The sequence below is a fragment of the Alternaria incomplexa genome (genome assembly GCF_024043165.1).
Source record: "Alternaria incomplexa strain BMP 0042 chromosome Unknown scaffold_2, whole genome shotgun sequence".
In the NCBI taxonomy this organism is placed as follows: Eukaryota; Fungi; Ascomycota; class Dothideomycetes; order Pleosporales; family Pleosporaceae; genus Alternaria; species Alternaria incomplexa.
This window is the reverse complement of record NW_026249851.1, coordinates 1,275,563-1,303,398: the sequence shown is the minus strand read 5'-3', so window position 1 is coordinate 1,303,398 and position 27,836 is coordinate 1,275,563. Positions and strand designations below refer to the sequence as shown.

Below are 27,836 nucleotides of genomic sequence, written 5' to 3'. Positions count from 1 at the left end.
AGGCTGGCCTAGTTCCCGCACACCTTGCACTTGTGTTTCATCCAGGCGATCCGCTTGGCGTTGCACCTCACTCTCGACTTCTGGCTGTTCAATCGGGCACAGCCTCCTATACCAAGTCACCACCGCTCCTCCGCCGTCCGGCTGTCTCCCTCGCACGCACGTCGACTCTGCGCCTGCTGCCGCATTGAGCGTCCTGCGCTACTCTCACCCTAGAGTTGGAGCTCCTTCCTCCCCCGCCCGTCGTTCCTTCTCCCGCAACCATAAACCGAACCACCGACCCACGCTACCGAGCTCGCCCGCGCCCTGCTCTCCCCATCCATGTCCACTGCCGCTGCGACTCCGAATACCTCCTCCAATGCTCTAAACCCCGCCGCCAATTCCGCCCGGCCACTGAAGATGAGCACTGCCGCCAAAGGCATCGACGCACAGCAGCGAAAGCCCGGAAGCCCCATCGACGGCGGTCAGAAGTAAGCGCCTGCCCTGCACTCCCCATAAACACGTCTCCTACACTCCTACCCCGCGTCCCTTGCATTGCAGACACATAGAGGCATGCCTCGAGTGCTCCCGCCATGCGGGATATTCTCGTGTGACGTGCGGCTGGTCACATGGAGTCACGGTGCGACTGCCCTGTCCACTCGATGGCCCTCTCCCCGTCTACTGTGCTCAATTACCTCATGTCTCAATGCTCTGTCCTCGACAACACCCTACCCACTTGCACCTGGCGCCATGCTGACCGGGCGACTTGCAGGAAACCTCCCGCCAAAACGGCATGGACCCAGGGCACCAATCCCATCACACAGCGACCGACTCACTCCCCCACCCCCAACGGTGCCGTAAGCTCACCTAAGCCCCCACAAGGCTCGACGGCTGCCTCCGCCGACAACGCTTCCCCGATGAGGCACCTCAGCGACCGTATGATGTACCTGCTGGCCAATCTGACGGTAAGTGACAGCTGGCTTTCCATGTGACGCGGGTGAACAGTGCTGATGACACAAACAGGGTCTTCCGGGCATCATTACGCTGAAGAATGGCGAAAAGTACTCCGGTGTCCTGTCAGGCACCTCACTCGACCCCAGCGAGCTCCGCTATGTTTTCAAGATGGTCAAGAAGCTCCTGCCCACCAGCAACGCTCAGACCAACGGCACGAGCCAGTTGTCCGACGACTACGTTGGCTCAGGCGATTACCATGTCATGTCGTTTGACATGAGCGATGTGGCTGATTTCAATGTCAACAACGTCGTCCTTGACAAGTCCCAACTCAAGGGCCAGAATGGTGTGTACCAGATTCTACATCGCCTTTCTATGTTAGGCTAACAAGAAAAAAGGCACTGCCGGCTTCCGCACTGATACCGACATCTCTGGCAAGCTTGAACTCCGTGAGCGCAACCTTCAGAAGTGGGAACCGTCTGAGGTTGACCCCAACATGACGCTCGAGTCTACCGGCCGTTCGAACGACTGGGACCAGTTCTCTGCCAACGAGCGCCTGTTCGGTGTGAAGAGCAACTACGATGAGAACATCTACACCACCACCATCAATAAGAACGACCCACAGTATGCGGAACGGCTCGCACGCGCTGAGAAGATCGCCCGAGAGATTGAAGGTAGCAGCGCAACCAACTCGCACGTCCGCGAAGAGCGCGGAGGATACACTGCGGCCGATGACAATGGCGATGAAGAGGACAAGTACAGTGGAGTACGACGAGACCTGACAAACCTGTCAAGCGGCCAGTCCAACCGGTACACCCCACCCGCACGACGTGCCCCCGCCCCCGAGGCGACGGTGCCCGGCGCACCGGTGGACCCTGCCATCATCTCGTCTTCCGTTGCACGGCCTGCCTCGCAGTCGACACAACGAGTTGCAAGTCCCGCCGCACCAGCATCAGCAGCAGCTGCGCCTGAACCTAGCAAAACGCAAGAGTCCAGCAAAGACGCACCCAAGCCTGCCACAAAACCAGTAGATGCGCACAAGGCTATTGCGGAACAGCTGCAGAAGCCAAGTAGTACGATCAAATCTGGGGTTGCTGCCATCCCTCCTAGGAAAGCTGGACGGCCACACGACGCAACTACCAACGTTGAGCACGACCTGCTTGACTCCTTCAAGCAGTTCTCGGCCGCTGAGAAACTACGGATTTCCGATCGCCAGAGGGCTTTCGCACGCGAGAACAAGGCTGTGAAGCTCAACGATCTTAAGAAGTTCGCGCTCAACTTCAAACTGAGCACGCCGGTACCGTCAGATCTTGTGCCCATACTCGCTAAGGACGAGACAAAGCAGCAGGCTATCGTCGACAAGGCCAACAAACAAGCGCAGGAAATGAAGACTACACCTCCTAAGGCGTCCAGCACCATGGCAGACCCCAAAGCTGCCGCACGATCTGCTGTCAAGCCAGAATCCACCCAAGCATCCCCTAGCACTAACGCAGAGCGCCAACAAAATCAGCGTGCTCGACCAGGGCAGCCAGCCTATGCGTCTGCTTCTTTGCGGGGTTCCCACCAGAACATGAACCAGATGCCTCCTCGCAACCAAGGACTACTTAGCACTCGTCTGCAGATAAACCACCAGCAACATAAGCAGCAAGGTGCCATGCCATACAACGGCGTTCCTCAACCGATACCAGCTCAGGACATGCGCGTACCACCTACTGGTCCTTCACAGCCCTCGAGTGGTGCTCAGACGCCTTCTTCCAGCGTGTCTACAAGGTTCAACGTTCGCGCCCATGAGTTCAAGCCCAACCCAGCTGCAAACACCTTCCAGCCCGGTGGAACCCCAAGCGCTACCTCCAGTCCTAGGCCAAACTCGTCTAGGCAAGAAGTCCGCAAGCCTCCTGTTACCAACTTCTTTACTGGCCCGAAGCCCACTGTTAAATCACTGGACGGACTGACGACCTTCAATGCCATCGGACGCCTTGAGAAAGAGGCGCAGTCGAACGAGAAGTCACATCACTCAGATATTGCACCTCCTTACAAGACCCCGCCTACGTGGGATTTCCCCTCTTCGAACACGAACAAGGGATATGAGCAGCTATTTGACCATGCTCCTCCGTCTGCGCCCTTGTCAGTACCACAGCATGTCATGCCCAACGGCCCTATGCCTCACCAGCATCAGTTACCACCTCATCTCCAGGGTGCCCAAGGCATGACACAAGGACCGACACCTCAACACACTCCCCGTGGGCCACCGATACAACCGCACCTCGGCCAAGATCAACATCATTTTGGTGCTCAACACATGCAATATTCGCACTCAACGTCATCAGTCCAACCTTCACCACGCCCAATGGCGCCGTACATGTATGGCGCACAACCTCAGCCAATGCAAGGCTATCCTCCGCAAGTCCCGCAATATGGCATGAGTCCCGGTATGCAGCATGCCACGATGCGCAACCCACAAGGCGGTCAATTCATGAACGGCCCTGGGCCGGCGATGGGGGGTCAAATGATGACGAACCAGCCTTCAAATGGACCCTTCATGGGAATGCCGGGTAATCCACAGATGCAGATGTACTCTCCCGCTCCCGCTCCTGCGTATCCTCAGTACCCGGCTCACATGCCTCCGGGCGCCAACGGATTCCCTAGCCCCAGGCCAGGTGCACCAATGATGAGCCATCAAGGATCGCAACAAGGCCACCACCAGCAGCAACCACCTATGATGTACATGCAGCCTGGTGCACCAGCTCCTCAGATGTACCAAATGCAGCCAGGAGCCAGTAAGTAGCACCTTTATGGTTATTCGTATTTTGACTAACATCACTCTAGTGGCTCCCATGCGAGGACCTTTCCAGCAACAATACCAAGGCGGTCACTACGGCTCACCACAACAGCATCACCAGTTCCCCCAGCAACACCGTGGTACACCCAGCGGAAGTTACTCGCAGCCTATGATGCCACAGCACTCATCGGGTCCCCAAGCTCCACCCACTGGCCCCGCTAGCCATGCACCGGACGGCAACGCTGAGCCCAAATGAGAATCTTTAAACCAGGTTCACCGCAAACAAGCGGCGTCCGCAGCGTCTGCTGCCTAACCTTCATTACATGCTCTCCTTGCCTGTTTTACCAAATTTTGCTATGCGCTTAGCGTGGGTGGGTTGATTAGTCACCATGATAAGTGGCTGGAGGCATAGCGACAGGCGTTGACTGGGCATGATGGGTGCATAAAAGATCATGGTACGGACGACAACGTTGCAGGTCAGGGCATGCAATACGGGACAAGAGAGGGAGGGAATCGGGACGATCGCTACGCTACACGCGATCGCAACGCGCCAGGAAGGAGCAAGTCATGAGAATCGCTTTGGCGTTTCCGTCCTCGAGGCAGCGTTCAGGGGTGGGGTGGAAAATTACTAGCAAGCAGAGCAGGCTCATGTGAGCACATGCTGCTGGAATACTATCAATACTACAAGTTCACAAACCTCGTTCATGTGCCTGCAATGACCCGCTACAAGAGAATGGCCGAGTCCATGTCGCGACCTTATATCGTAAACAGAGCATAGCATACAGAATACTGTATGCTTGATCCTTGAGCTTAAGATATAACTTTGAGGACAGGCTTCTATGTAGGCGACAACCAACACAAATTCTGGCATCTCCTGGTGCCGCTGGTAGCGCCTACTCTGCAGGTGACATGGATCACCAGGCACAGATCTGGCCCACCCACTAGCGTGTCTCGAGCATTCCGCACTCCCGCGGCCATTCCGACACTACCCCAGATAACCTCCGCCAGCGCCCCGTCCTGCCTTCTCTGCCGAACACGCTTCCTATGTATGTGTGTGCTGTATGCCGCGCTCAGATGAAGACGTAGAACTAGACAGCATGAACGACGCTGCTGCCGAGCCCTTGATCTCCAACGACCGCCGCGTTCCGAACGATGCACGCGACCGCTACGATGAAGCCGACGACGCGAGTATAAGAGACGACGACGTGGACGAGAGTGGCTTGGTATCCCCAGGCCTGTTCATTTGGTGTCTGACTATATGCGCCGGGGTGTCAGGATTGCTGTTTGGATATGAGTACGTCGCATCCATTCCTGCGATCTTTTGCGCCATGCCTCATGGCATCTACAGAAAATGGGAGTAACGCCATACTAACGCTACACAGCACCGGTGTTATATCCTCTACCCTCATATCCATAAACACCGATCTCTCCTCCCGACCCCTGACCACCCTCGACAAGAGCTTGATCACGTCTTGCACTTCGTTCTTCGCACTCCTCGCCTCGCCCCTAACGGGTATCCTCGCTGATGCATACGGACGCAAAACCGTGATCCTCGTCGCAGATATTCTCTTCATACTCGGCGCCCTGTTGCAGGCATGGACAAGCAGTGTCGGCGGCATGATCGTGGGTCGGTCCATTGTCGGCGCAGCAGTCGGAAGCGCGTCATTCGTTGTACCGCTGTATATTTCGGAGCTCAGCCCTAGCCCTTTCCGCGGACGGCTGGTGGTTGTGAGCAGTTTGTTCATTACCGGTGGGCAGGTCGTCGCTTATATTGTTGGGTGGTTGTTCTCGGAAAGATTGCATGGATGGAGATGGATGGTGGGCTTGGGGGCTTTACCCGCTGCCATACAGTTCGTTATGCTGTTTTTCCTGCCCGAAACACCGCGATATCTCATCAAGGCTGGAAAGACGCAACAAGCGAAGAGGGTATTGGGGCGTGTGTATAAAAGTGAGGAAAGCGGGACGAAGTTGGTGAATGCCGTTTTGAGGCGGGTAGAGAAAGAGATTGAAGAGGAGGAGGATGCGGCTGGACTGCGAGGGACTCCTGACATGGCTAAAATCGGTTGGAGAGCTAAGAAGGAGAGGATACAAGACAGCCTCTCTCAACTGATCGTCATCGGAGGGAACCGTAGAGCCTTGGTTATCGCGTGTATGCTTCAGGGCTTCCAGCAACTGTGCGGCTTTGTAAGTCTCCTCGTTCTTGTCCAAGCAACAGATGTCCCCCTTCGTACCACTCAGATGTATCAGAGTATGAAACTCCCGCTAACACCACCCCCAGAATTCACTAATGTACTTCTCCGCCACAATATTCCGCCTCGTCGGTTTCGAATCCCCGACCCTGACCTCGCTCTCCATCGCCATCACAAACTTCCTCTTCACACTCGTAGCCTTCCACTATATCGACCGCATCGGACGCCGCCGTATCCTCCTCTGGTCCGTACCCATCATGATCATCGGCCTCGCACTCTGCGCCATCGCATTCCTCTTCATCGATCTTCCCACCGAGGAAGCTTCCGCTACCGCTACTGCCATTGCCGGCGATAACAACAAGATCTGGCCCTTGCTCATCCTCTTCTCAATGATAACATACGTCGCTGGTTACGCGATAGGCATGGGCAATGTTCCTTGGCAACAATCTGAACTCTTTCCCCTGTCTGTAAGGTCGCTTGGGTCTGCGGTGTCAACAGCTACGAACTGGGGGTCGAATACTTTTATTGGGATTACGTTTTTGCCCATGATGAATATCTTCACCCCTGTTGGGACGTTTGCGTTGTACGCTGTGGTCTGTGTGGTTGCGGAGATTGTCATTTGGAGGATATATCCTGAGACGGCGGGGTTGGGGTTGGAAGACGTAGGCGGGTTATTGAAGGATGGGTTCGGGGTTAGGGATAGTGTTAGGAGGTTTGAAGAGAGGCGGCGGGATCGGTGATCGAGGGGGTACTTTGAAGGATCGTACACTAGAATTTAGTCACCGTACAGCGTTACGTGTCTGTTCATGGAGTGTGATGTCAAGGACATTGATAGTTCGAGTCATGACAGCTGGTGACGTGAAGACATACAGCGAGTTCCTAGGCATAAATGCCACCGCCCTCCCTATACCTTCTTGTTTTCTAGACTCGCACGCTCCCATTTACCCAGACAGCCATACTATACCACACCTACAACCACGTAACAATGAGGCCTACATTCTTCCTCCTCACAACCCTCAGCGCTCTGGTAGCCGCCGCCCCAGTCCACGCCTCCAACCCCCCTCCTCCCCTCCCCACAGCCTTCTACCCTGACCCTGTCTCTGGCTCCGGCTCCGGCCAAATGGTCGACAACATGCTTCCCGACAGCGACCTCCCTGGCGGCGGCATCGGCTCCTCTTCTCCTCAGATGTCCGACAAGCGCGCCCTTGCCAACGCGGTTCCTGATAAATATGACTCGTCTACGTACTACGACGCAGCTGCTGAGAAAGAAGCAGAGGAGCTGGCTCTTGTGCTAGACGCTGCGAGTGAGAATGCGGCGGAGGACGAGAGTGCGGATACCAGCCTTAACGTGAAGAGGGGACAGGGACAGGGAATGGAAGGCAAAAGCGTGGAGGGGTGTAAGAAGAGGGCTGAGCCGGCAGGGTGTGTGAAGTGTCAGAAGGAGTGGGATATGTACGTTTGATCTGGCTCACACTACAATCTCTGTATTCATCGCGTTGGTACGGGTTTGAGCTCGATGCTAACGGTGTCATTCAGGCATGTATCGTGTTTGTGCGAGAAGAAAGTTGGTTTTGATGCGTGCGTGCAGAGCAAGATTAAGAACTACGTAAGTTCGAGGTGTCGGAGCGTTCAGCAATGATCGAAGAAATAACGTACTGGTAGGACGCCTGCGCAAAGAAGGACTGCCCATAAGCTAGGTACGGCTTTGAGTAACTGAAGAACTTCGTGAGGAGATTCGGCGGACGTGAATTGAAGATGCCTCAGGATTGTTTTCTGTGTCAACGGGCGTTGAGAGTTCATAGTGGAAATTTCCATTTCAGATTTTTTGTTCTGTCTGCTATAGCACATTTTCCAGGCGTATCGTCGCTTTTGCGTCGATGCGAAACTTTGATGACCTTGGTGACCCGTCCCCGCATCCATATTAGAAGTTACCTCATTCGCCGTAAACGCCAAAGTGTCATTAACTCATTACCCTTCCATCCCCTCGTGCCGAAACGCCAACGCTGATGCAAATGCCGGAATCCTTGTGTCCCTCATCCTTCACACGCTAGGATGACGGGTATCACGTCATGCCAATCAGCCATGCGTAGAGTGTGAATCTCCTAGTTGCCAACGGCCGTATCGTTGAGCGCGACACAGACAGCACCACGGTGATGTCCGTTGTACTGCCGGATGATGCTCTGGCTACCAAGCTCCCACAGCCTTGCGTAGTGGTCTGAGCAGCTGGTAACGAGGTAGGCGCTATCGGCGGAGAAGGCACAATCCCAGACCCACCTCTGATGACCATGTAGCGTAGTCTCCAGAGGGAAGGCAGCTGGATCGCGCTCGCTAGCTGCCGGCAGGTTGTCGGTGGGCGTGACGTTGTGTGGAGCGGTAGGATCGACGGACCAGATGCGCGCCGTGTGGTCGGCGGAGCAGGTGGCTAGGTGTCGGACGTCGGGGGAGAGGAGGACGCGGGTGATGTAGGTTGTGTGGGCCACGAACTTGCAGATGGGGAGAATCGAGGTGGTATCGCTGCGCTGGATCATGCGCCAAACGTAGACGTTGCCCTAACATGCGGTGTTAGCAAACATTGGGACAACTTCATCCGGGGAGACTCACGGCGTTGTTGCCTGCGCAGACCATGCTTCCGTCGCTTGCAACCGTAACACTAGCCACGCTGACGTCGTCCTCTGGAATGAGCTGGTGAGAGCACTTATTCTCTCCCAAGTCCCAGATCCTCACATTACCACCGCGGTCGCAGCTGATGAGCTCTCCCTGGTTTGGATGGATGACGACATCGTTGACTGGAACACCATGAGTGTAGTTGCGCTGAACGTTGCCTGATCGCGTGTCCCAGATCTTGACCGTGCCATCTTCAGACGAGGTGACCAGCCACTTGGACTCGCAGTGGAACGCGACACCGGTGATGTTGGAGGTGTGACCGTCGAAGGTAAGGATCGCGTTCGGGTTTGTGGACTTGATATCGTAAAGCTTGACCGTGTGGTGACCGGCGGCGGCGAGGTATCGCTTGTCGGGCGAGATGCAAAGGCGGTTGACTTGGGAGTCGGGGTGCGGGATAGTCCGGGAGCATATACCGGAGAGCGCTTCCCAGAATCTAGTCGTCGGAGTCAGTACGAATGGCTGCCAATGGCGCATGGGACGCGTGCGAACCTAATGGTATGGTCGTAACCGGCTGCAATTGGATGTTAGTCGTTTGTCTGCCAAATGTGGGGTTGGCAGCTCGACGTACCTGTGCATAGAATGACCGACATCTTGATTACAGGGTCTCTCTCTAGTTACGAATTAAGGATGAACTTTTGTGTATACCGGAAACCCGTAGTAGTACAATCAATGCGACGGTGTTAGTATGCGCGACAACTGCAGAACATGACGCGCGCGAAGTTGCGATCACGATTGGAGAGCTTTGCGCGTTGAGGGGAGTTGGAGTTGGTCTTGTTCGGGAGTGCTTGGACCACTTCAGCCCTATGGCGGTCAGCCTATAGCGGCCTAGCGCTATGTAAGCTCCTCATGGTGAATGGTGAATTCAGATGTCGTGACTGTGCTTGTGTGAAGGTCACACTTGTTACGAGTGTCAGGCACGTGGTGTAGAAGCCGTACTCTAGTGCCTTCGCGGGAATCAGGGTTGAGCGCTTTATCGTACAACACAAAACACAAGCTGGATATACACAACACTACCTAGGTAGATGGTATTTCGAGTGCCTGTCTACATGAGACCCGGGTACGCAAAGACGCGTTGAATAGCTATATGATCCCAAGACCTCAGCAGCCTACAGCTTACTAGCTGTATGCATAAGCGGATAACTCTTCGGTCCACTCTCCAGCGCATCTTTCGTAATCTCTCCGACATTCTTGAACCCTCCAACATTCATCAAGATGTCCAGATCAGCTAGTAGACCGCGCATAACATGGTCAACTCCCGTCTCGCCCATGATCGAAAGGCCCCAGATCCACAGACGGCCAACGAATACGAACTTTGCGCCCAGAGCGAGCGCTTTGAAGACGTCGGATGCGGAACGGACGCCAGAGTCGAACATGATGTAGATTTTGTCGCCGACAGCTGGAGACTTTGTTAGCTATGCAGTAACAAGAGACAGGATACACTGAACGTACCATCAACAATATTCTCAAGAGCATCAAGACTTGCGACCGCGCCATCGACTTGTCTTCCAGCGTGGTTGCTGACTACGATGCCATCGAAGCCCAGATCAACAGCTTTCTTCGCATCGTCCACACTCTGAATGCCCTTCAAAGAAAACGGCTTGCCACCACTGAGCTCCTTCCATAGTTTCATCGCCCACACAGCCTTCTCCCACGTATGCGCGCGTCCATGCCATACGTTATCGATCCAGAGCGCGCCAGCTTCGTTGGGCTGTGTCTTGGGGTCAATGCCCTTTTCCTTGAGCCTCTTCTGGAAGACGGGATCAGTAAGGCCCAGATCTGCACCAAGCCCGTGGTAGAAGGCGTAATTTGAATTTGCGACATCGTCATGCCGCCATCCAAGCTGCCAAGTGTCAAGCGTCAGGATGCAGGCTGTGAAGCCGCTGCTCACGGCACGTTGGAGGAGCGATCGAGTGAGCTCATCATCGTGCGGCATGTAGAGCTGGAAGAATCTCACCCCCTTCTCGCCGCCACCGGCAGCGGTACCTGTGTCGCCTTGTCCTTTCCTCACGCCCTCATCGTTGGCATGGCCTACGTCCTCTATGCTCTGTGAGCCTGCTGTCGAGAGACAGTATGGTAGCCCCAAGGCGCCTGCGGCTCTTGCTACGGGTAGCTCGCCCTCTGGGTTGTAGATCTTGTTGATACCAACAGGCGCAAATGCAATCGGCGCAGGCACTTTGTGTCCAAAGATCTCGGTCACAGTGTCGCGCTGGTTGGTATCTACCAGCATACGCGGAATAATTCGATGTCGGTAGAACGCTTGTCTGTTTACGGTATGGGTGTGCGATTGGCCGGCATTTGAAGACGCGTAGAACCAGCCACCTTGGCTGAGTTTCTCCTTTGCTAATTCTTCGAGTTTGCCCGGTTCTATGTACAGTACATCAGCTTTGCGCGATAGTGACAGAACGTGAAGCATACTTACCTGTGTTGAACACTGGTACTTCGCCCTCATTGGATTTCCAAAAGTTCTTCCGCTGAAACAAGGCGTATTGCTGCGTGGTTCGGGCCTTTTGGTTGGGATTTACAGGGTCCATGATGCAAGTGGCCAGTCAGGTACAACGTCGGAGCAATTGAGGAAGGCGCTCGATAATGGATCTTGAAGGTAATTGAAGGTAATGATTGTTTCACTTTGTCTTTTGAATCGAGAATATCAAAAATAGACGTTGATATTGCTTTTAGCAATGTACCACCGGCACTCTCGGATCCACGCCATAATTGTGACGCTTGCACAGCTGTCGCAAATTATGACGAAAGGTGATGCTGCTCGGACTGGACCCTGACCTCAAGCTTATCTCCGGACTCGCGGACGGCAATGCGAACGGCAATTCCATGTAGCATGGCTGGAACACAGACCTCGCTATCGATTGACACACTCGGCTGTGAGTCACCTTCTAAGATCGGAGTCTATACGTGTCCGTTGACGATGACTGTCAAGATGACACCCGGATTAAATGCGCGTCGAAAATCGACCTAAGAGCGGGAGAGTGGGGCATCTGAAAGCTTGTTTGCCAGCAATAAGTAGACGCATAAAGACAAGGAACTGGGCGCTATCTGATGCAACACGCATTCTACTATGCCTTAGAACGCGGCTGATAGAAGTGATGTCATGAGGGCACTGCATACGCTTCCAGTTTAGACACGGATGAAGGTCGCGATAAACACCATCTTGGTAAAACCATTGTATCATGAACAAAGTGATAGCTAGGTAAAGTGGAAGGCGAAGGCCGAGCCCGCCAGGTATCATTTCGTAAATCTGCCCGCTTGCGATCTATGAGGCTCGTTTCCATGACCCGTCGTTTGATTCTACAGGAAACCAACGTACCCATCGTCGCTTGCAAAACATCCATAAGAGAGACATTGCATATCATCATGCATCGAAACTGAGCCCTTCGAGCCAAACATCATTAATCGTGGCCAAGTCAAGTGAGGACAAGCTATTTCTCGCTCGTCTTGGTTGTGCCTGCCTCAGGCTTCTTGTCGGTCTGGGACTCGGGAGCGTCGGACTTCTCCGTCTGTACAGATGAGGGCGACTCAGTCACTTGGACTTTGCTCTCGTGCTGAGGGCCTGGCGTGCCTTCGCGATCCTCGCGAGACTTGGCGTTGGCGTCCTGGTTGTACTTGTTGACTTGCGAATCCAGATCCTTGTCTTCGTCCTCGTTGTCGAACATCTCGCCGTCATTGTCTCCAGTCGAGACTTCGGTACCGTCGCCGAGAAGGATGATGCGACCGCCGTTGCCGTTGTTCGGCCGGAATCGACTGTCCAAGTCCATGTCGATGTCATCAGGGGAATCGTCAATGCGATGGTGAACGCCGGGACCGCGGAACTCGGCTACACAATTATATTAGAACTGAACTACTCGCTCTCTGAGGCGGACTTGGCTGGATCTTCTGACTTGCCGTACTCTGGCGGCGCACATGGACCCTCTCCATTCGCAACCCGCTTTGCGATGTCCTCGTACCACTGCTCCTTCGTCCTTCCTTGTAGAAGACCAATGACAGTCATGGTCATGTTGTCACAGCCAACACCTCCCGTGTCGCTGTTTGAAGCCAGACAGTTGTCCATCATGTTCTCGCAAATGGAAGCAAGATCCTGCTTTGCGACAATTCCGCGCCTAACGAACTCGACGACGGCTTGAGAAGACTGGCAATCCCAGATACCTGTATGGAGTCAATAAGAGCGCACGAGCATAGCAGGTTGTACTATCTTACCATCGCAGGCGACGATCAAGAACTCGTCATCTTGGTTGATATCATGTATCTCAACATCCGGGAAGGCAGTAACTATCTGCTGCTCGGGAGGAAGATCGGCGCTCTTCTTGAACTCGAAGTCACCTATCGCGCGCGATAGAGCCAGGTTACCGTTGACACGGCCAAAGTCGACGAAACCACCTGCGGCTTGGATACGTGCCTTCTCAGCTAATAGATGTTAGTGCTGCTTGCCTTGGTCATCTGTGTTTCTTACCCTCATTCTGGGGCTTGTGGTCGAAAGAGAGCGGCTTAGCCCTTCCCTTGACGCCTAGGACAGTACGCGAGTCACCTGCGTTGGCCTGTTGATGTGAGAATTGGCCAAGGAATGTTGTATGGGTCAACGTACGACGTAGATCTTGTCTTTGGAAAGGACGGCGACTGACGCAGTGCAGCCAGATACCTCCTCTTCGTACTTGGGATCTGTTCGCGTGAGTCAGCCACTTGTCGACTACAGAAATGTGCCCTGAAAAACATACCACTCAAGATGGCGCGGTCTGTGGCGAGGAAACCATCTTGTAGAGCCTTCTTGATGTCGCCCTCTTTGAAAGCCTCCTGCTTCGCGACAATCTGGTGCAGCTGCTCGCCAGCGTACAAGGCCACCTTGTCACCACCGTGTCCGTCGTATACGCCGAAGAAGGCGAGTCGCTTGTCGTTGCCAGTGGGTTTGCCTGCTTCACCTGCAAAGTCTAGTACGGTGGCATGCGCGTCCTCCATGCTGATCCGCCAGCCCTGCATCGACGACACGCCGTAGATGAGTGACTCGCCATCGCCGTTTTCGGATTTCTGTGCAAGCAGCGTATTAGCGTCGTGTTAATGTGAAGGATAACCTGCGCGGCCGTGCAGCTCAATGCAGGCGACTGCTGCCGAATAGAGCGAGGAGTAGCGCAGGTGCGGGGGCGGGGGGCCAGCATTGGGAGGCAATTACCTTGTCAACGACGGGTTCTGAGAGTGTCTGACCCATGTTGTCCGGTGCCTACAAGGACCTGTGCGAGGAGACGAGGGGAAGTCTGAGGTTGATCGCGGGTCTCCCTAGGGGCATAGAATTCCAAACTGCGCTGTTGGTGTGTGGGGGGATTTCAGATGTGGCTAGGCGCAGGGGCGACTGGGTAAGTGGCCGGGCGTGTGTGGTGGGCGTCGTGTAGGTCCTTAGGAAGAGGACAGGAGAAAAGAATTGCGTGCTCTAGCTCGCGGGGGTAAACAGGCCGGATGGTGTTGTAGGCAAAGAGTGACGCTGCTCTACCTGTCAGGCCGGGCCCGTGCGGGCTAGTGGGTGTGGCTAGGTCGAGGCCAGAAACGATGACGCCGCCGCATTTTCTGCAGTCCCGTTTCCCCCACCAGCTCCTGTCGCTGTGGATTGCGCCCTCCTGACTGAGTACGCGCTCAGCTTGCCAATGGCTGCCTAGTCGTGCATCTTTCCGGGCGGTGCTCTGCTAAGGCGAGGCAGCCGGCGCCTAGATGCTTGCTTACTTGTGCAAGAGCTCGCGTGCCACGCACAAAGCCCTGAGCACCCCTATCAGCGCCTCAACAGCAGCCGCCGCCTGGCCTCGATGCACTGGAGCTGATCGTCCTTTCTGGCTGGGGCATAGCTCCATCACTCGATACACGAAGCCCTCTTCCTCAAGTTGTACCTGTCCCGCATCAAGCACCCTGAATGTCGGCCGTCTATTCTACACAGCTATGCTGAATTCCCAAAGATCGTGCATACATTCAGGGTTTAGACGTAGTAGTACGGTTCGGAAAGAACTTGTTTGCTGCACATGAAATTGGTCCCGTGAACGCGATAGAAAGGGCAACACTTGCTCAGCCGCGTTGCGGCGCGACAATTCCCAGGGTCCAGATTCCGTGTCGGGCTCTGAGGATGCACTACGACGGATTAGTACTACCCGACCGATTGGCACGCAACATGTTGCTTCCTCCTACACAACACTCCCGAAACTCGCGATATACGTTCCACCGTAGCGCGAGGCAGGAGCTGTGAGCCGCCAAAACGCGGCCCATTTTGGCGCGGCACCATGTCGTGGCTGCGTATGAGCAGCTGCGTGGGTAACTGGGATCACAAGATACCTGTGCAACGTGGTCCTGAAACTCCCCATATATCATCCATGGAAAAGCTATAACGAGGACTCTTGGCCTGGGCTGCCGAGGTTCTTTTGATACAGTGCGGCAACACCAAACATCTGAAATACTCTCATGGCACTGACTCAGTGTTGCTTCTGCGAGATGAGCGTACCGCCGGAGGACCCCGGTACCCCGGAAACCCCAAATGTTCTTTAAATATGCACTAAAAGCCCCACGATGAGGGCGACAGCGCAAATGACAGAACTCCGTATCGCCAACTTCCTTCGCCATCTGCTCGGGGCATTGGCTTCGGCACTTTCATGAGATTATCTATCAGAAGCGCACGTATAAGCCGTCGCACGGTCCGATCGTGGTGTCATTGTCGAATATGGCTTAGCCCAAATTTGAACCTCGGCTGTCCGAGGTAGCGCAAGATCGCCATCCTACTTAATCATCATTCCAAACACACTCTCTTCCCATCATCTCCATCATCGATCTATTATCACAATGAAGCCAACACCGGACTGGGTCAAGCAGCTGAAGCCTTCGGGCATTCAAGGCCACGAATTGCTCAAGGCTGAACGCGAAAACTCCAATGTACCCGTCCAGGAGCTAGAAGTCCTCCTACATACGCAAGATGTCATCGACAGGAGGAACAAGATCCTTGACATTCTCAAGTCAGAGAAGGTCTTCGACAAGTCGCAGAACTACTTCATGGGAAGGATCGACAGATTCGAGAGGGCGCTTGCAAGGGAGAAGAGACTCAGGATCTTGAAGAAGCAACACAACTGGTCTTTTGACGAGTTCCGGACTGCTACAGAACTTGTTGGCGAACCCGGACCATACGGACTCCACGACTCTATGTTCAAGGTACGCGCCATGTTCTGTCTCCGCGCGACTTCTACTCACTATGCAGGTTACACTTGAAGGTCAGGGTACGCCGGAGCAGCAGGAAAAGTGGCTTACCAAGGCCAACAACTACGAGATCATCGGATGTTATGCTCAGACTGAGCTTGGCCATGGTTCTAACGTTCGAGGACTTGAAACAACCGCCACCTGGAACAAGGAGGACAAGACCTTCACCATCCACTCCCCACATCTGACCGCCAGCAAATGGTGGATTGGATCCCTAGGTCGCACAGCTAACCACGCGGTAGTCATGGCTCAGCTCATCATTGATGGCAAATCATATGGGCCGACTCCATTCTGCGTCCAGATCCGTGACCTGAAGACACACGAGCCGCTCGACAACATCCACATTGGAGACATTGGTCCCAAGTTCGGTTACAACACCATGGACAACGGTTTCCTTCTCTTCAACCACGTCAAGATTCCCCACATCAGCATGCTGGCTCGTTACACATTCGTTGACCCCAACACAAACAAGTTCGGACGCCGTGGCGCGCCTTCCCTCGTCTATGGAACCCTTACATGGGTTCGATCGACTATCGTCATGCAAGCCGGTAGTGTGCTGGCTCGCGGTGTTACTATCGCAACCCGTTACTGCGCTGTGCGACGGCAATTCCAGGACCGAGATGCTCCCGCTGGTGAGGCTGAGACTGCTGTTCTGAACTACACTATGGTGCAGATTCGGTTGCTTCCTCTTCTCGCCGCTACCTTTGCTTTGCATTTCACCGGAAAGTCGATGATGGATATGTACCAGGAGAACCAGAAGAGGATCGCCCAGGGCAACGCCACCAATGCACCAAGCAAACGCGGAGCTGGGCCAGAGGAGGTGCAATCAGGTAGCGACATGTTAGCAGACCTGCACGCTTCTTCATGCGCATTGAAGTCGCTTAGCAGTTCGATCGCAGCAGAGGGTCTCGAGGTCTGCCGACGAGCCTGTGGTGGTCACGGCTACTCAAGCTTCAGCGGTATCGGGCCGTGGTACTCTGACTACCTGCCCACTACCACATGGGAGGGTGACAACTACATGTTGACCCAGCAAGTCGCGCGATACGTAAGTCTTTTATACTTAGCTAAACTGCGATCAGCCTTCCTAACCTTTGCTTTAGATGCTCAAGTCCGCCCGTTCCGTACTCAAGGGAGAAAAGCCGACGAACGACACCACTCAGATTCTTTCTCAATTCCATGCACGCCGCGACATTGGCTGCGCATTCGACGTTATTGGCGACGACGACGATCTCGTCAATGCCTTTGCTTGGCGCGTGTCGTTCCTTACCTTCGAAGCCAGCAAGCACCGTGACGAGCAGAAGAAGCCCTGGAACGATCTGCTCGTCGACTTCTACCGCCTCAGCAAGGCTCACGCACAGTACATGGTTGTAAAGAACAACCTGTCTGCGCTCAGGAACATCGCAAAGGCAGGCAACGTTGACAAGAACATTGTCGACGTGCTGATGAAGCTGTTCCGCCTCTTCGCTCTGCACACACTTGAGCAGGAAGGCTCCGAATTCTACGCTTCCGGCGCATGCAGCAAGCATCAGATTTCGCTCGCGAGGACCAACACTGTCATGAACCTGCTCAAGGAAATCCGACCACACGCTGTCAGGCTTGTGGATGCATGGGGCTTTGACGACTGGGTCTTGGACAGCAGTCTGGGTCGCGCAGACGGAAAAGTCTACGAGGATATGTTCTACAGGGCCAGCGAACTCAACCCGCTTAACAATTACACCGTCGACCCATACCCGGATAGCGATGTCTTGTTCAAGCGCATTGAGAAGAGCAAGTTGTAGGAGAAGGCATGTCTTTGTATATATGTAATTGTATTTGAATAGAACAGCGAACTTGATGTTAAAGAAGTCTGCCCATCGAAATCTTGTTTTGTTGTAACGCATGCGCGTATAACTAGTAGGCCGAGAGGAAGCCAACGGGTAATTTGATCCGGGAAGTGGAGACACGGCATACGCTTACCCTCCATGGTGTACATAGCAACCTCATCTACTATATACCACCCCGAAACATACCTTTTCCTCTCCGTTCCGAACGTATTGTCACGTTCTCCTACTCTGCAATCCCACCCCAGATAATTTTAGATATCTACGCTCAGCATGGCCCCTTCAGAGCCCACCACAAGCGCTGGCGTCCTCCTCGCTTTTCTCAAACCCACCTCAGCCGGAGGTAACGAAGCACAACCGGACGACAAGCTCGCACTCTTGTCCACGGCCATAACAGGAAATGTTCTCGGCATCAAATCAGCAACGCAATACAAAGCCGCCAATGCACAATACGACAAACAGCATCTCTTCGTATGCGACACAGAAGACCTGGCACGCGTGAATATAAAGCAGATGTTGAAGTTTCTTGACGGCGAGAGTGCGGGTGGAGAGTGGGATGTCAGAACGTATTCTGAAGTCCAGATCTTTGGTCCGGCGAAGAGTGGTGGTATGTCTGCACGTTGTACTTTGACTAGAGACGGAGATGAGAGGTGCCATTCGCTGACTTTCAACATTGTAGAACCTGCGACGACTATCATGATAGCACTCATGCAACCCTCACCCACCGGCGCCGAGGATCTGGATGCTTGGTACCGTGAGGAGCATAATCAGCAAACGTCTGAGCAACCAGCTTGGCTGCGCACATGTCGGTATGCACTTGTCTCGCAAGAGTCTGGTTCTTCAGATGAGGGTGGGAAGAAGCAAGAGTTGTCTTTCCTGGCTATTCATGAGTTCGGGGAGGGTGAGCAGCTGGGGGACACGGTCAAGGCTTTTGAGCCAATTAGTGAGTGGACGATGAAGGTTGTGAAAGATGCGGTGGGGATTGACGCGGCGATTTATCGGAGGAAGTGAGTAAATGAAAGGAAAGGTTGTGAGTATGGTAGTGGGTACATCGAAGTTCATCCTTTAAGAAGGCGTCTATCCCTGGACATCTTATCCCATCATTTCTAATATGATATACCGGGTACGTATTCGCCAGGTGTCTATACACTCACATTTCCACCGATCCCATACGCCCATGTCGTCTGCTGGCTGCCAGGTGCTCGGCATATCGTTGAAGACTGGAAGCCGTGTGCGGATGAGCATTTAACGTCGACGGCGCCGAGCTCTGATGCGCATTGCATCCGAGTCCTAGTCTTAGAGTAGACTTGATTTCAGCGTAATTCGACATTCCGCAAGCAATGTTTCGACATCCCTGAGCTGGGCGGCAACGTCTTCCCGGAGTGTTCGCGTCACATTTCCCCATCGTAAAGTCACCAGTTGAGCCTCATGTAGCCGCGGATAGTACCGCTTGATAAACCGGGAGTAGTCATCAGCGTTCCATGGGGCGACACAAAAATAGAGAGCTGGACGGAAAAGACCCATCTTTTCGATCCTGATAGCCGTGATGGATCCGCAGAATTCCGCCCCTAGATTTTGAAGCGCTGTTGGGAGGTCATAATAACATTGAAGGTCAAAGGTACGGTGTTTGTAGATGAAGTCCCTTGCTTCGTTGCGTATCGTTTGGCAAGAGAATAGAAGGCTGAAGGCTCCTGGAAAGTGACGGCTGTGCACTGGGGGCTGAGAACGGCGCGAACGCGTGGGGTATATGCATTTCCTGTCGAAGACGTAGTCGTAAATCATGAGTCGGAGTTCCGTGGGTAGGTCGAGGAAACGGAAGGGCTGCTGGACGGTCCGGACGCTAGAGCGCTGTCAGTGGAAGCATATGGCTCACTGCGGCAAATGACCTACATCTCAGTGCTTCTGCTCCTGTCGGCTACGACTCCTTGTTCAGAGGCTTCGTATCGATGAGCGAGAGTAGCCTCGGCGGTGGCGCTTTCTGTCGTCGGGTCCACCAGATTGGAATCCATGTTGACGTGTTTTTATTGAGCGGGAATGTCAAGAATAATGTACCTAGTACAGTAAACCTTGTGATTACCAGGCTATTAATTCATGGACTAGTTCCGCTAGTGGTGCACTGAGTTGGGTTCAGGGCAGACATTCACTGAGTGGCAGAGGCGATGATCCACAGTTCCATTCGGTCGTGCGAGAGAGCTCACATCCTGCTGAATATGACCTCAAGGTTGCTATTGCCGAAATATAGTCGCAGAGCTCTCACAGCCAAGTCAGGGCTCATACTGAGTAGCCCGAATATAGAAGTCTGTTGAATATGCACCTGCTGTAAGGAAGGCAACAAATGCCTGTAGTTAGTGCTAGATGGCGCGCCTTGTTGGAGTCCTATCGCTAAACGCTTTGCAAGCCTTGGCTCTACTTTGATAGCTTTTATTGCTTGGCAAATGCCGGGTCCTAGTTCGTACACGGCCGCCATGCAGTTGTAGTAGAGTGTGAGGTCAAAGGTGACTAGCTCGTTGAATGTAGGAGTCGCTTCTTCTCTGATGTGTCTACAAGTCATCAAAAGAGAGATAATTTGCTGGTGTTTTGGAATCCCGTTACGCCGCAGGAGATATGTGCCTCCAAGTAGATCAGTGGATTTCGGTTGTACATGTATCGTCTCGTTGATGAACGCATGCTCGTAAATCATGACTCGAATTTCGGCTGGCAGACGAAGAAATGGTGGTGTATAAGGGCTCTGATCACTTTCCATCGTAAGCCTGACATCTATACAGCTTAGCATGACTTACATACACTGTATCGATTTGACGATGGCTATGTGTAGCGAGGCTCAAGCGACCCAGACTTTCAGCTACATCGTCGTTCATGATGTACAGATCACAAAGAGAGAGAATGTTTCTTTGATGTTATCCGATATAAAGTCGCGGTGACAAAGATTATTGTATGTGTGTGCTGAAAGATCAGATGGTCGAGAGAGATGGGCGGCACAGCCGGCGATAAGCTAGCGCAATCTGGTATCTCCGGCGGCGCGTCTCGAGATTTTTGGCGCGTCCAATCTTCGTCATCGCAGTCGCGCGTTGACTGCACAGCCCTCGACTATCGTACGCCCCTCATTGGTCATAATGGGAAACCCAAAGCGCATGAGTGAGATGTTCGCATCATCGGCCGAAAAAGACGCCAACACCACGACGGTGACTGCGAGCCCGCCGTACTCGAGCGAAGGATCTACCCTACCCATCATTGGGGCACCCGAGGACGCACCGACAGCTGGCAAGAAGCGAAAGGCGCAAGATAAGATTAATGGAACAGCCTCGGAGAAGCCATCGCAACCACCATCTCCTCCCACGATCCATCCCTCTCTCTACGAGCCATGGACACGGCTGCCTACCGAGCTACGCAAGCTCCTCGAAACCCAGAAGCGCATGCGAGCCACACAGAACATCGTACCCGTCGTCTTCTCGAAGAACCAGAACATCAAATCCGGTATCAACAGGTTGAAGACATATTTGGGCGCGTACAAAGACCCAGCGTCTACAATCGAGATGCCGGAAGCTCTGAAAGAGGATGATGTGATCATAGCCGTTTCTGCACAGGGTGAGGGCACAACAAAGCTAGTAGGCATCGTTGATATGGTCCGGCGCATTGTGGCACCGAGTGGTGGAGAGGACGATAAGCATGGGAAGGAGGAGGCATGGTGGATGTACACAATGCTCACGAGCGTCGAGGTTGACCGAGAGATCAAAACCAGGCCGACGGACAAGGGTGACGCGGACGTCGAGAAGACACAGAGCACACGAAAGAAGGATGAACTGTCAAATGAAAACAACACGGTCAAGACGAAGAAAATACCTGTGTTAACAGTTTGGATGACCAAGAAGCGGATAGCCGCGTTCAGGAACGTCTTTGGAGAGCAGACATTCGCTGTGAAGCTGCTATCACAAGACTCTGACTGAATGCCACGCGACGAATCAATCGAAATTCTAAGAAGCCACTTGCGCTGCGGGTATGCCACCGTCAGATCCTTGGACGACCTCGATTTGCTCGGTCCAATACAATCGATTTACGTCCCTGTCCTCCTCGCCCTCTTTGAACCGACCGCAGATAGCGTATACCACACCGGGCCCGCCGGCCGCCAACATGAAGGCAGCGTCCTCTGCATCTTTCATCTGAAATCGTCGACGGTTCTTCCCCGGCTCCATCCTATCGTACAAGTTGTCCATCGCAGCATGTAAACGAGGGAGACCCAGGACTACATCACTTCCAGAGTAGGTGTAAACCGTTTTACCCACCCCTTTTCGTGGAACGGGCGTGCTCAGGGGATAACGGAGTCTCATGAGGACGACACTGTGTCGGTTATCTGCCGAATTCGCTGCCATATTTAACGGAGAAAGATACTTGTGCGGACAGAATTGCGCTGCCGACAAAGCAACTTATAAGCAACGACATGCGTATTAGCACACGCCTCATGACTTAGTCACACCAGCTCAGCAAACTCTGAAATGGCATCTAATTGGCATCGGGTTATCAATACGATGTGTCTCACTTTACGCCAGCCAAATCCTGCACCTGATGTCGACCGAGGTGTACACAGTGTCTATCGACCTCAGACCCAAAGCATTCGTCCTGATGACACTGATTCGCCCCATGCCACCCTCTCCATTCCCATCTCCTACCTCCCCTCCCTGGCAGGGTGAGCCACTCGGCGTGTGGGCACACGAGCTTCCATCGGCCAGTTTCCTCCGACTTCATATGCTTCAACTCCGAGACTCCATGCGTGCTGCCGGCGACGTCTCAGCTGCGATAGCTATCATCACGCCGGGAATATATAAGCTGGTAAATGGTGGGCCGGCTAGTAACGGTGAGCCGGTTTTCCATTTCGGTGTCCTGGCTGGGAAGGAGACGAAGAATGGGGTACAGCACGAGAGGCTGTACTGGGTTGAGCTGGCAGAATATCACGCTGGTATGTGAGATATATGGGCCACATGCATGTATCTCGTGAAGATATCTCGTGATCTCCAATATACCCTAAGAATACAATTCATTACTTGGAGCAAGCATTATCTCAATAAAAACACAAAATACCCCAAGCCACCCCAACACACAACAGACATGCCCTTACGCATCACTCCCGCAACCAACACCCCCCTCCCATATCCCCCACCACCGAAGCCTCCGCGCCCGCGCATAAGCCAATACGTCCTGATGCGCACCACTTGCTCCGCCTGGCCTCTCCAAATGGTTCCGCAGCATTCCTGGGTCGGCAACGCAATCCAAGTCTTTGATTGTTGGAATAGAGCAAAAGACGCCTTGAATAGAGCAGAGACCGACGCAGGTTTGTGGGGTTGTTCTACACGTAGGGTAACTGCGACGTGCTCGGCGGATGGTGGGTACGAGGACTGGAGCTCGAATTCGACAGTTGGACTGGTTGAGGCAAACAATGGTACGTGGGACTTGTGGTGGATTAGAGAGGTTGATTTCGGAGGATGACTGATAACACGCATGTTTTATTGGGAACTTTAGGTCGTCATAGCAGGTTTTGATTACATTGCTTTTATTAGGAAGCTGGTGAAGGCTGCTATCACCTATGGTTTTATCGGGAACCACTGACTGAACACTCCCTTCGGGTCATATTTCTTCTTGAGTGTTTTCAGCTTAGGAAGACTGGACCCATAGATAGCAGTGTTCGTCTCGTCGCCAAAGGCGAAGTTGGCATAGCTGCATATCTTGTGAGCACTAGTTCGTTTCGATTGTGCAGCAGAAACTTACGTGGGGTCATTTTTGGGATTATCGCTCCTTGTCCAAAGAGCCCTGACCTTGCTTCCCAATTCTAAGGCCTCGGTATCAAGGCCAGCATCATCATACCACGGTATAACGATAGCCTGCGAGAACGCATCCCTCCTGAGTGCTTCATTCATTGCTGCCGAGCCAACGGGTGCCGACATGGCCTTGGTCAAATTGTAGCGCTCGATGAGGACGGCGGAGTTCGGACCTTTGGCCTGGAAGCCTTTGTAAAGCTCCCAGATTTCGGGCCACTTCTGCGCGTTCATGCCCGTGATGGTGGAGCTGTACGAGGGCTTACGACCACCGCGAGTACAAAAGCCGATGTTGGCATCATTCCAGTGGTCGTACGTAGTAATAGCGCTGGACTCAGAAATGGGGCCAATATTGTAAAAAGGGGCGAAGGCTTCGCGGCCTGTTTCGTTCGTGCCTTTACGAAGCAACCCAGTGACGAGGATAGAGGGCTCGTTGAGTGGTTCCCCACTAGAGGTCAGTACAAGGTACACTCGCTGTTGGGGCGTAAGAGGGAGGTCTTCAACCGCTTGCGCAACCTGCTCGAGCTTGTTGGGTGAAAAGAAAAGGTTGTTGATGTATGCTGTGCGATCCTCTTTAGTGGCGGGCGTTGCCTCGACGGTTGCTGAAACGACGATTCCGAAATTGGGTCCTGCCCCCCGAAGTGCCCAGAACAGTTCCGGATGAGACGTGGCTGATGCGGTAAGTATTTCGCCTGATGCAATGACCACTCGCATGGAGATGATGTTGTCAACTCCGAATCCGACCTCGCCCATGAGATTGCCATAACCGCCACCGAGCATCGCACCTAGAGCGCCAACGCAGTTACAGTTTCCGGTGATGATCAATGCACCTGCTGCATTCGCTGCTGCAATCGTGTCTCCGATGCTTGCACCGCCACCGATAGTGGCGGTCTTCTTGTCTGCAGCGACAACGACTTTGTTGAGATTGGCAAGGTCGATCAGGACACCCCATTTCCCCAACTTGAAAGTCTTTCCCCATCCGATGCCGCCATTCTGTGCAAGGAACGGTATCCCAGTTTTCGTACAGTATTTGACCTTTTCGTTGTATTAGCACCGACGATCCGTTGTACCGGCAATTTGGTTGAGGCTGAACCTACTATACTTGCTACATCCTTTTCGGTTTTCACCCTGACGACCACCGATGGAAGGGGAGCATTGTAGTCACTCCAACGTGCTCGAACCTCGACGTTGACCGAAGATGGCGACGACACCAAAGTCTCCAGATCCTTGGCGACATCAGTCTGTCGTACAGCAAGTGCAGAGACCGCCGCGGCAAAAGAAACCAGTAATGATAAGACCCTCATGTTAACAGTACCAAGCGAATGGGCAACGGCCCAACGTGCTTTTTAATTGACATCAAACTTTCCCGGCTACCTGCATGGTGGCATAGAATGCCCGGACCACAAGTCGTCAGAGCGAGGGATTTGTCGTCCCGGTGGAAACTCTAGTCGACAAACAGGATGCGGCCAGCGTCCCTGCATGCTAAATCCGCGCTGGGTTAGGTATAGCCACCGAAGCGGTTATCTCCCGTACTCGTTCGCAATCGACCCGGTTACCGCGGGCGCAGCCGCATTCGGTTATATGTCCTCCGACGGCCCCGGACCCGTGCGTTACTGCACACCAACACAATGTCTCCACACATGACTTTCGCAAGAGTTCAGCGAGCCATGTTGAGAGCATGACGTGGGCCGTAGTCCTTTAGGCGGTTCCATTTTTGCGCACGTGGGTGGGATTCCAGGTAGCATTGAACCACCATCGAAAGATTCGGAAGGTGACAGCGCTGGAGGAACAGGGTGTCTGTGAAGTGCTGTCGGTGGTATGCAAGATATATTTCGCCGATGAACTTGGCACTCGGCAGTATTTTGCGAGAAGGATGTCAATCCAATCAAAAAATAATGCATATGCTACGCCAATAGCCTGGAGACCACCTTGAGCAACCAGTTCCGAGACATATACCGAGAGGAGTATCGTAGGATTCGCGGCTCAATATGCTGACACCGGCGCTTCTTGTTTGCACCGAGGTAGACGCCCTTTGTGGGAACACATTCATCCCAACGTCTGGTGAATTGTGATTTCCTTCGTGATACCGCGCTTGCCTAGTGTTGAGGCGTCTTCGGGAGGCGTAGAAGGACCTTCAGAGCGCGCCGTCAGCTCTGCATAGCATTAGTGGAGCGCTTTACGGGACGTCATGCATTACGTACCGATCTCGTCAATCTCCTGGTATGGCTTGCGTACCAGCTTGCCGCCAAACGTTGTACTTTTCGTGGTGCCGTTCAGCGCGGATGAGCCAAAACCGTGACCTGATGATCCGTATCCGTAGCTCGAACCAGTTGATGTTGCTTCGCGAGGGTAGAAGTGAAACCAAATGGGCCGGAGCGTGGGCAAACAGGCGCAAACAACACCCAAAGATAGTTCAATGTTGGTCCAAAAGAACACAGGTGCTGTGTAATAAATGACGTCGTCGGGATGCTTCAGGTATTCGCCGGCGATCGAGTAAGTCGCCACAACCCGTGTGATGCTGACAGCACATACTCTGTACGACTCAGCTGTCTTGAACACAATGACGTACGAGACGAAATAAGACTTACGCAGCTCCAAGTGAAAGCATTACGATTACAGCTAGCTTCTTCTTGGCCTCCATTCTGACACTCAAAACCATCGGGATAGGAAGAATAAGGATGACAATGTCTGCGAAGACACCCGTGTACTAGTAACGTGGTCAGCCTGGAATCGAAATCATTATGCTGAGTGAGAGACAGTAGCTTACAAGTAGGGCCAAAAACATCGGCACGGTTTCGACACAGCTATTCCCATAGTACGGTTCAATAAATACCGTTATGGGGTAACAAGTGAATAGATGCGAGAATGTGAAGCTGACGGTCCAGCATACGACATACGCAAGCACGCAGTATACCACGATGCGAAACTTTCGTACGTCAAAGATGTTCTTGTATAACACCAAAATCGACGATTTGACAAGACCTAGTCCGATAATGGAGATCATGTTTAGAGCAAACTTTGTCTAGAGAAGTTAGCGATTGCACTGCTATCAGCAGCTAGACCTACTTACTTGTTCAAAGAATATTAATCCAGGATCGTCCATGATGGGCTGGCCTTTTTCATCCAGTGGTTGATGAGATCCCAAGTAGCCGTGTATCGCAGCTATCAATCGGCGTAAGTTTGCAGAATGCCTTCCAATCGAAACACTTACTAGCTAACTGTAAGGAGCAGCAAGCCATAGACACAGCCTATGAACGCTCGGTCAGAGGATGAAACGTATACTGAACCGCTCAAAGTTCTCTTACTAAAGCAGCAACCGTGAGGAAATCGTCCCAACCCACGCGCTTGGCGATTCTTTTTGCCCATAACCGCAAACAAACGAAAAAGAATGGCAGTACCATGAAAGCCACTGCCAGGGCGACCATCATACTTTTGGAGTAGTTGTGATACATTTTGACTGTCGCTCCAGAGTACTGTTGGTACAAAAGACTTGTAGATAGCCGGACGGTCAACAAATACTTCGCATTGATGCAGACAGGCGAAATATAGGCTGCACCAAGCAACACTGAGCCTCAGGTCCTCTCTCCTCATTTGGCCGACATATCGACAGCGTACCACATCCTAGGGACCCCATGGCTTGCTTGTCACATGTAACCTGCGACCCAACCATAACCATCCTTTGAGCTTGACAGGTCTCCAGTAAACGCCCTGTAGGTATCACAGCACCGAGGGTGCCACGCTTGGTCTGTCCCGAGACTGACCAGGATGAAGTAAGGCTGAGAGATTGCAATCACACATCTCTTGACTCTGAAAATCACCCGAAAGTCCCCAGGACTATGACATCCCAGTGCTATGAGCATTTTCGCACGGGTCGGACCAGCGTAGCTTTTGGCCTGTACGTCGGTGCGTCCCAATACGTCAACCTGGGATATGCGGTGCCCACAGCTTCAGCTGAGATTTGTGCTCCTGGCATGCCACCATGTTGAAGACAGACTCACACACGATGGATGCCCAGCTATCAACTCCAAGGCCGTCGAAGTGTCTAGCTATCCCAGTAGTAGACCAGTAAACCGGCAAACCTGTATTGTTGTTCTCATGGAGCCGAGAGCCGTGGGGGTGTAGCTGGGGTGTTCCAGACAGGGGTTCGCCGCTCGGGTGAACCTTTCAGGACGGCAGAAGCCGCACTGCTAAGCCACGGGACGTGCAATGACCCGCTATTATAAGACAGCCTCGGCCAGAACCCATGCGAACTAAAGCTGCGCCGATTTCTCATCTTTCGGTCGATGCGACGTTCTACGGACGCCAGCAGTAAAGAGGTTGTAGGTCCTGGAGGCTCTTATGGCTTCGTCGTCTCAGAATAGGCATCTCGCTGCATCGCATGCACGAATTTGCTTCTGCGGCTTCGAGCCGTCGATGTGGACGGAGGCTTACTTCC

At 53.3% G+C, this 27,836-nt stretch overlaps 9 protein-coding genes across 9 annotated transcripts; 4 read left to right on the top strand and 5 right to left on the bottom strand.

Moving 5' to 3' along the window:
- Positions 1-318: 318 nt before the first annotated feature.
- On the top strand, positions 319-3,962 carry J4E90_001935 (uncharacterized protein; the record flags this gene model as incomplete). The annotated part of the gene is made up of 5 exons (XM_051431519.1): positions 319-467; positions 749-941; positions 1,000-1,273; positions 1,326-3,704; positions 3,754-3,962. 5 exons carry the CDS (start codon positions 319-321, stop codon positions 3,960-3,962), a joined length of 3,204 nt encoding a protein of 1,067 aa, XP_051294653.1.
- An 841-nt stretch (positions 3,963-4,803) lies between these two features.
- J4E90_001934 (uncharacterized protein) lies at positions 4,804-7,357 on the top strand (the record flags this gene model as incomplete). Its single annotated transcript, XM_051431518.1, has 4 exons — positions 4,804-5,000; positions 5,089-5,890; positions 5,985-6,358; positions 6,886-7,357. The coding sequence occupies 4 exons, from the start codon at positions 4,804-4,806 to the stop codon at positions 7,355-7,357; spliced, it is 1,845 nt and encodes a 614-aa protein (XP_051294652.1).
- Positions 7,358-7,997: 640 nt separating this feature from the next.
- Positions 7,998-9,149, bottom strand: J4E90_001933 (uncharacterized protein; the record flags this gene model as incomplete). The annotated part of the gene is made up of 4 exons (XM_051431517.1): positions 7,998-8,444; positions 8,497-8,992; positions 9,049-9,070; positions 9,128-9,149. The coding sequence occupies 4 exons, from the start codon at positions 9,147-9,149 to the stop codon at positions 7,998-8,000; spliced, it is 987 nt and encodes a 328-aa protein (XP_051294651.1).
- Positions 9,150-9,665: 516 nt separating this feature from the next.
- On the bottom strand, positions 9,666-11,090 carry J4E90_001932 (uncharacterized protein; the record flags this gene model as incomplete). Its single annotated transcript, XM_051431516.1, has 3 exons — positions 9,666-9,955; positions 10,009-10,923; positions 10,979-11,090. 3 exons carry the CDS (start codon positions 11,088-11,090, stop codon positions 9,666-9,668), a joined length of 1,317 nt encoding a protein of 438 aa, XP_051294650.1.
- Positions 11,091-11,990: 900 nt separating this feature from the next.
- On the bottom strand, positions 11,991-13,765 carry PTC2 (Protein phosphatase 2C 2; the record flags this gene model as incomplete). The annotated part of the gene is made up of 7 exons (XM_051431515.1): positions 11,991-12,385; positions 12,472-12,714; positions 12,766-12,972; positions 13,019-13,103; positions 13,151-13,224; positions 13,281-13,587; positions 13,730-13,765. The coding sequence occupies 7 exons, from the start codon at positions 13,763-13,765 to the stop codon at positions 11,991-11,993; spliced, it is 1,347 nt and encodes a 448-aa protein (XP_051294649.1).
- A 4,105-nt stretch (positions 13,766-17,870) lies between these two features.
- J4E90_001930 (uncharacterized protein) lies at positions 17,871-18,608 on the top strand (the record flags this gene model as incomplete). The annotated part of the gene is made up of 1 exon (XM_051431514.1): positions 17,871-18,608. The coding sequence occupies one exon, from the start codon at positions 17,871-17,873 to the stop codon at positions 18,606-18,608; it is 738 nt and encodes a 245-aa protein (XP_051294648.1).
- A 2,102-nt stretch (positions 18,609-20,710) lies between these two features.
- Positions 20,711-21,541, top strand: J4E90_001929 (uncharacterized protein; the record flags this gene model as incomplete). The annotated part of the gene is made up of 1 exon (XM_051431513.1): positions 20,711-21,541. The coding sequence occupies one exon, from the start codon at positions 20,711-20,713 to the stop codon at positions 21,539-21,541; it is 831 nt and encodes a 276-aa protein (XP_051294647.1).
- Positions 21,542-23,170: 1,629 nt separating this feature from the next.
- Positions 23,171-24,705, bottom strand: J4E90_001928 (uncharacterized protein; the record flags this gene model as incomplete). Its single annotated transcript, XM_051431512.1, has 3 exons — positions 23,171-23,303; positions 23,355-24,436; positions 24,499-24,705. The coding sequence occupies 3 exons, from the start codon at positions 24,703-24,705 to the stop codon at positions 23,171-23,173; spliced, it is 1,422 nt and encodes a 473-aa protein (XP_051294646.1).
- Positions 24,706-25,447: 742 nt separating this feature from the next.
- J4E90_001927 (uncharacterized protein) lies at positions 25,448-26,504 on the bottom strand (the record flags this gene model as incomplete). The annotated part of the gene is made up of 6 exons (XM_051431511.1): positions 25,448-25,554; positions 25,603-25,721; positions 25,990-26,108; positions 26,169-26,205; positions 26,299-26,423; positions 26,472-26,504. 6 exons carry the CDS (start codon positions 26,502-26,504, stop codon positions 25,448-25,450), a joined length of 540 nt encoding a protein of 179 aa, XP_051294645.1.
- Between the last annotated feature and the right edge of the window lie 1,332 nt (positions 26,505-27,836).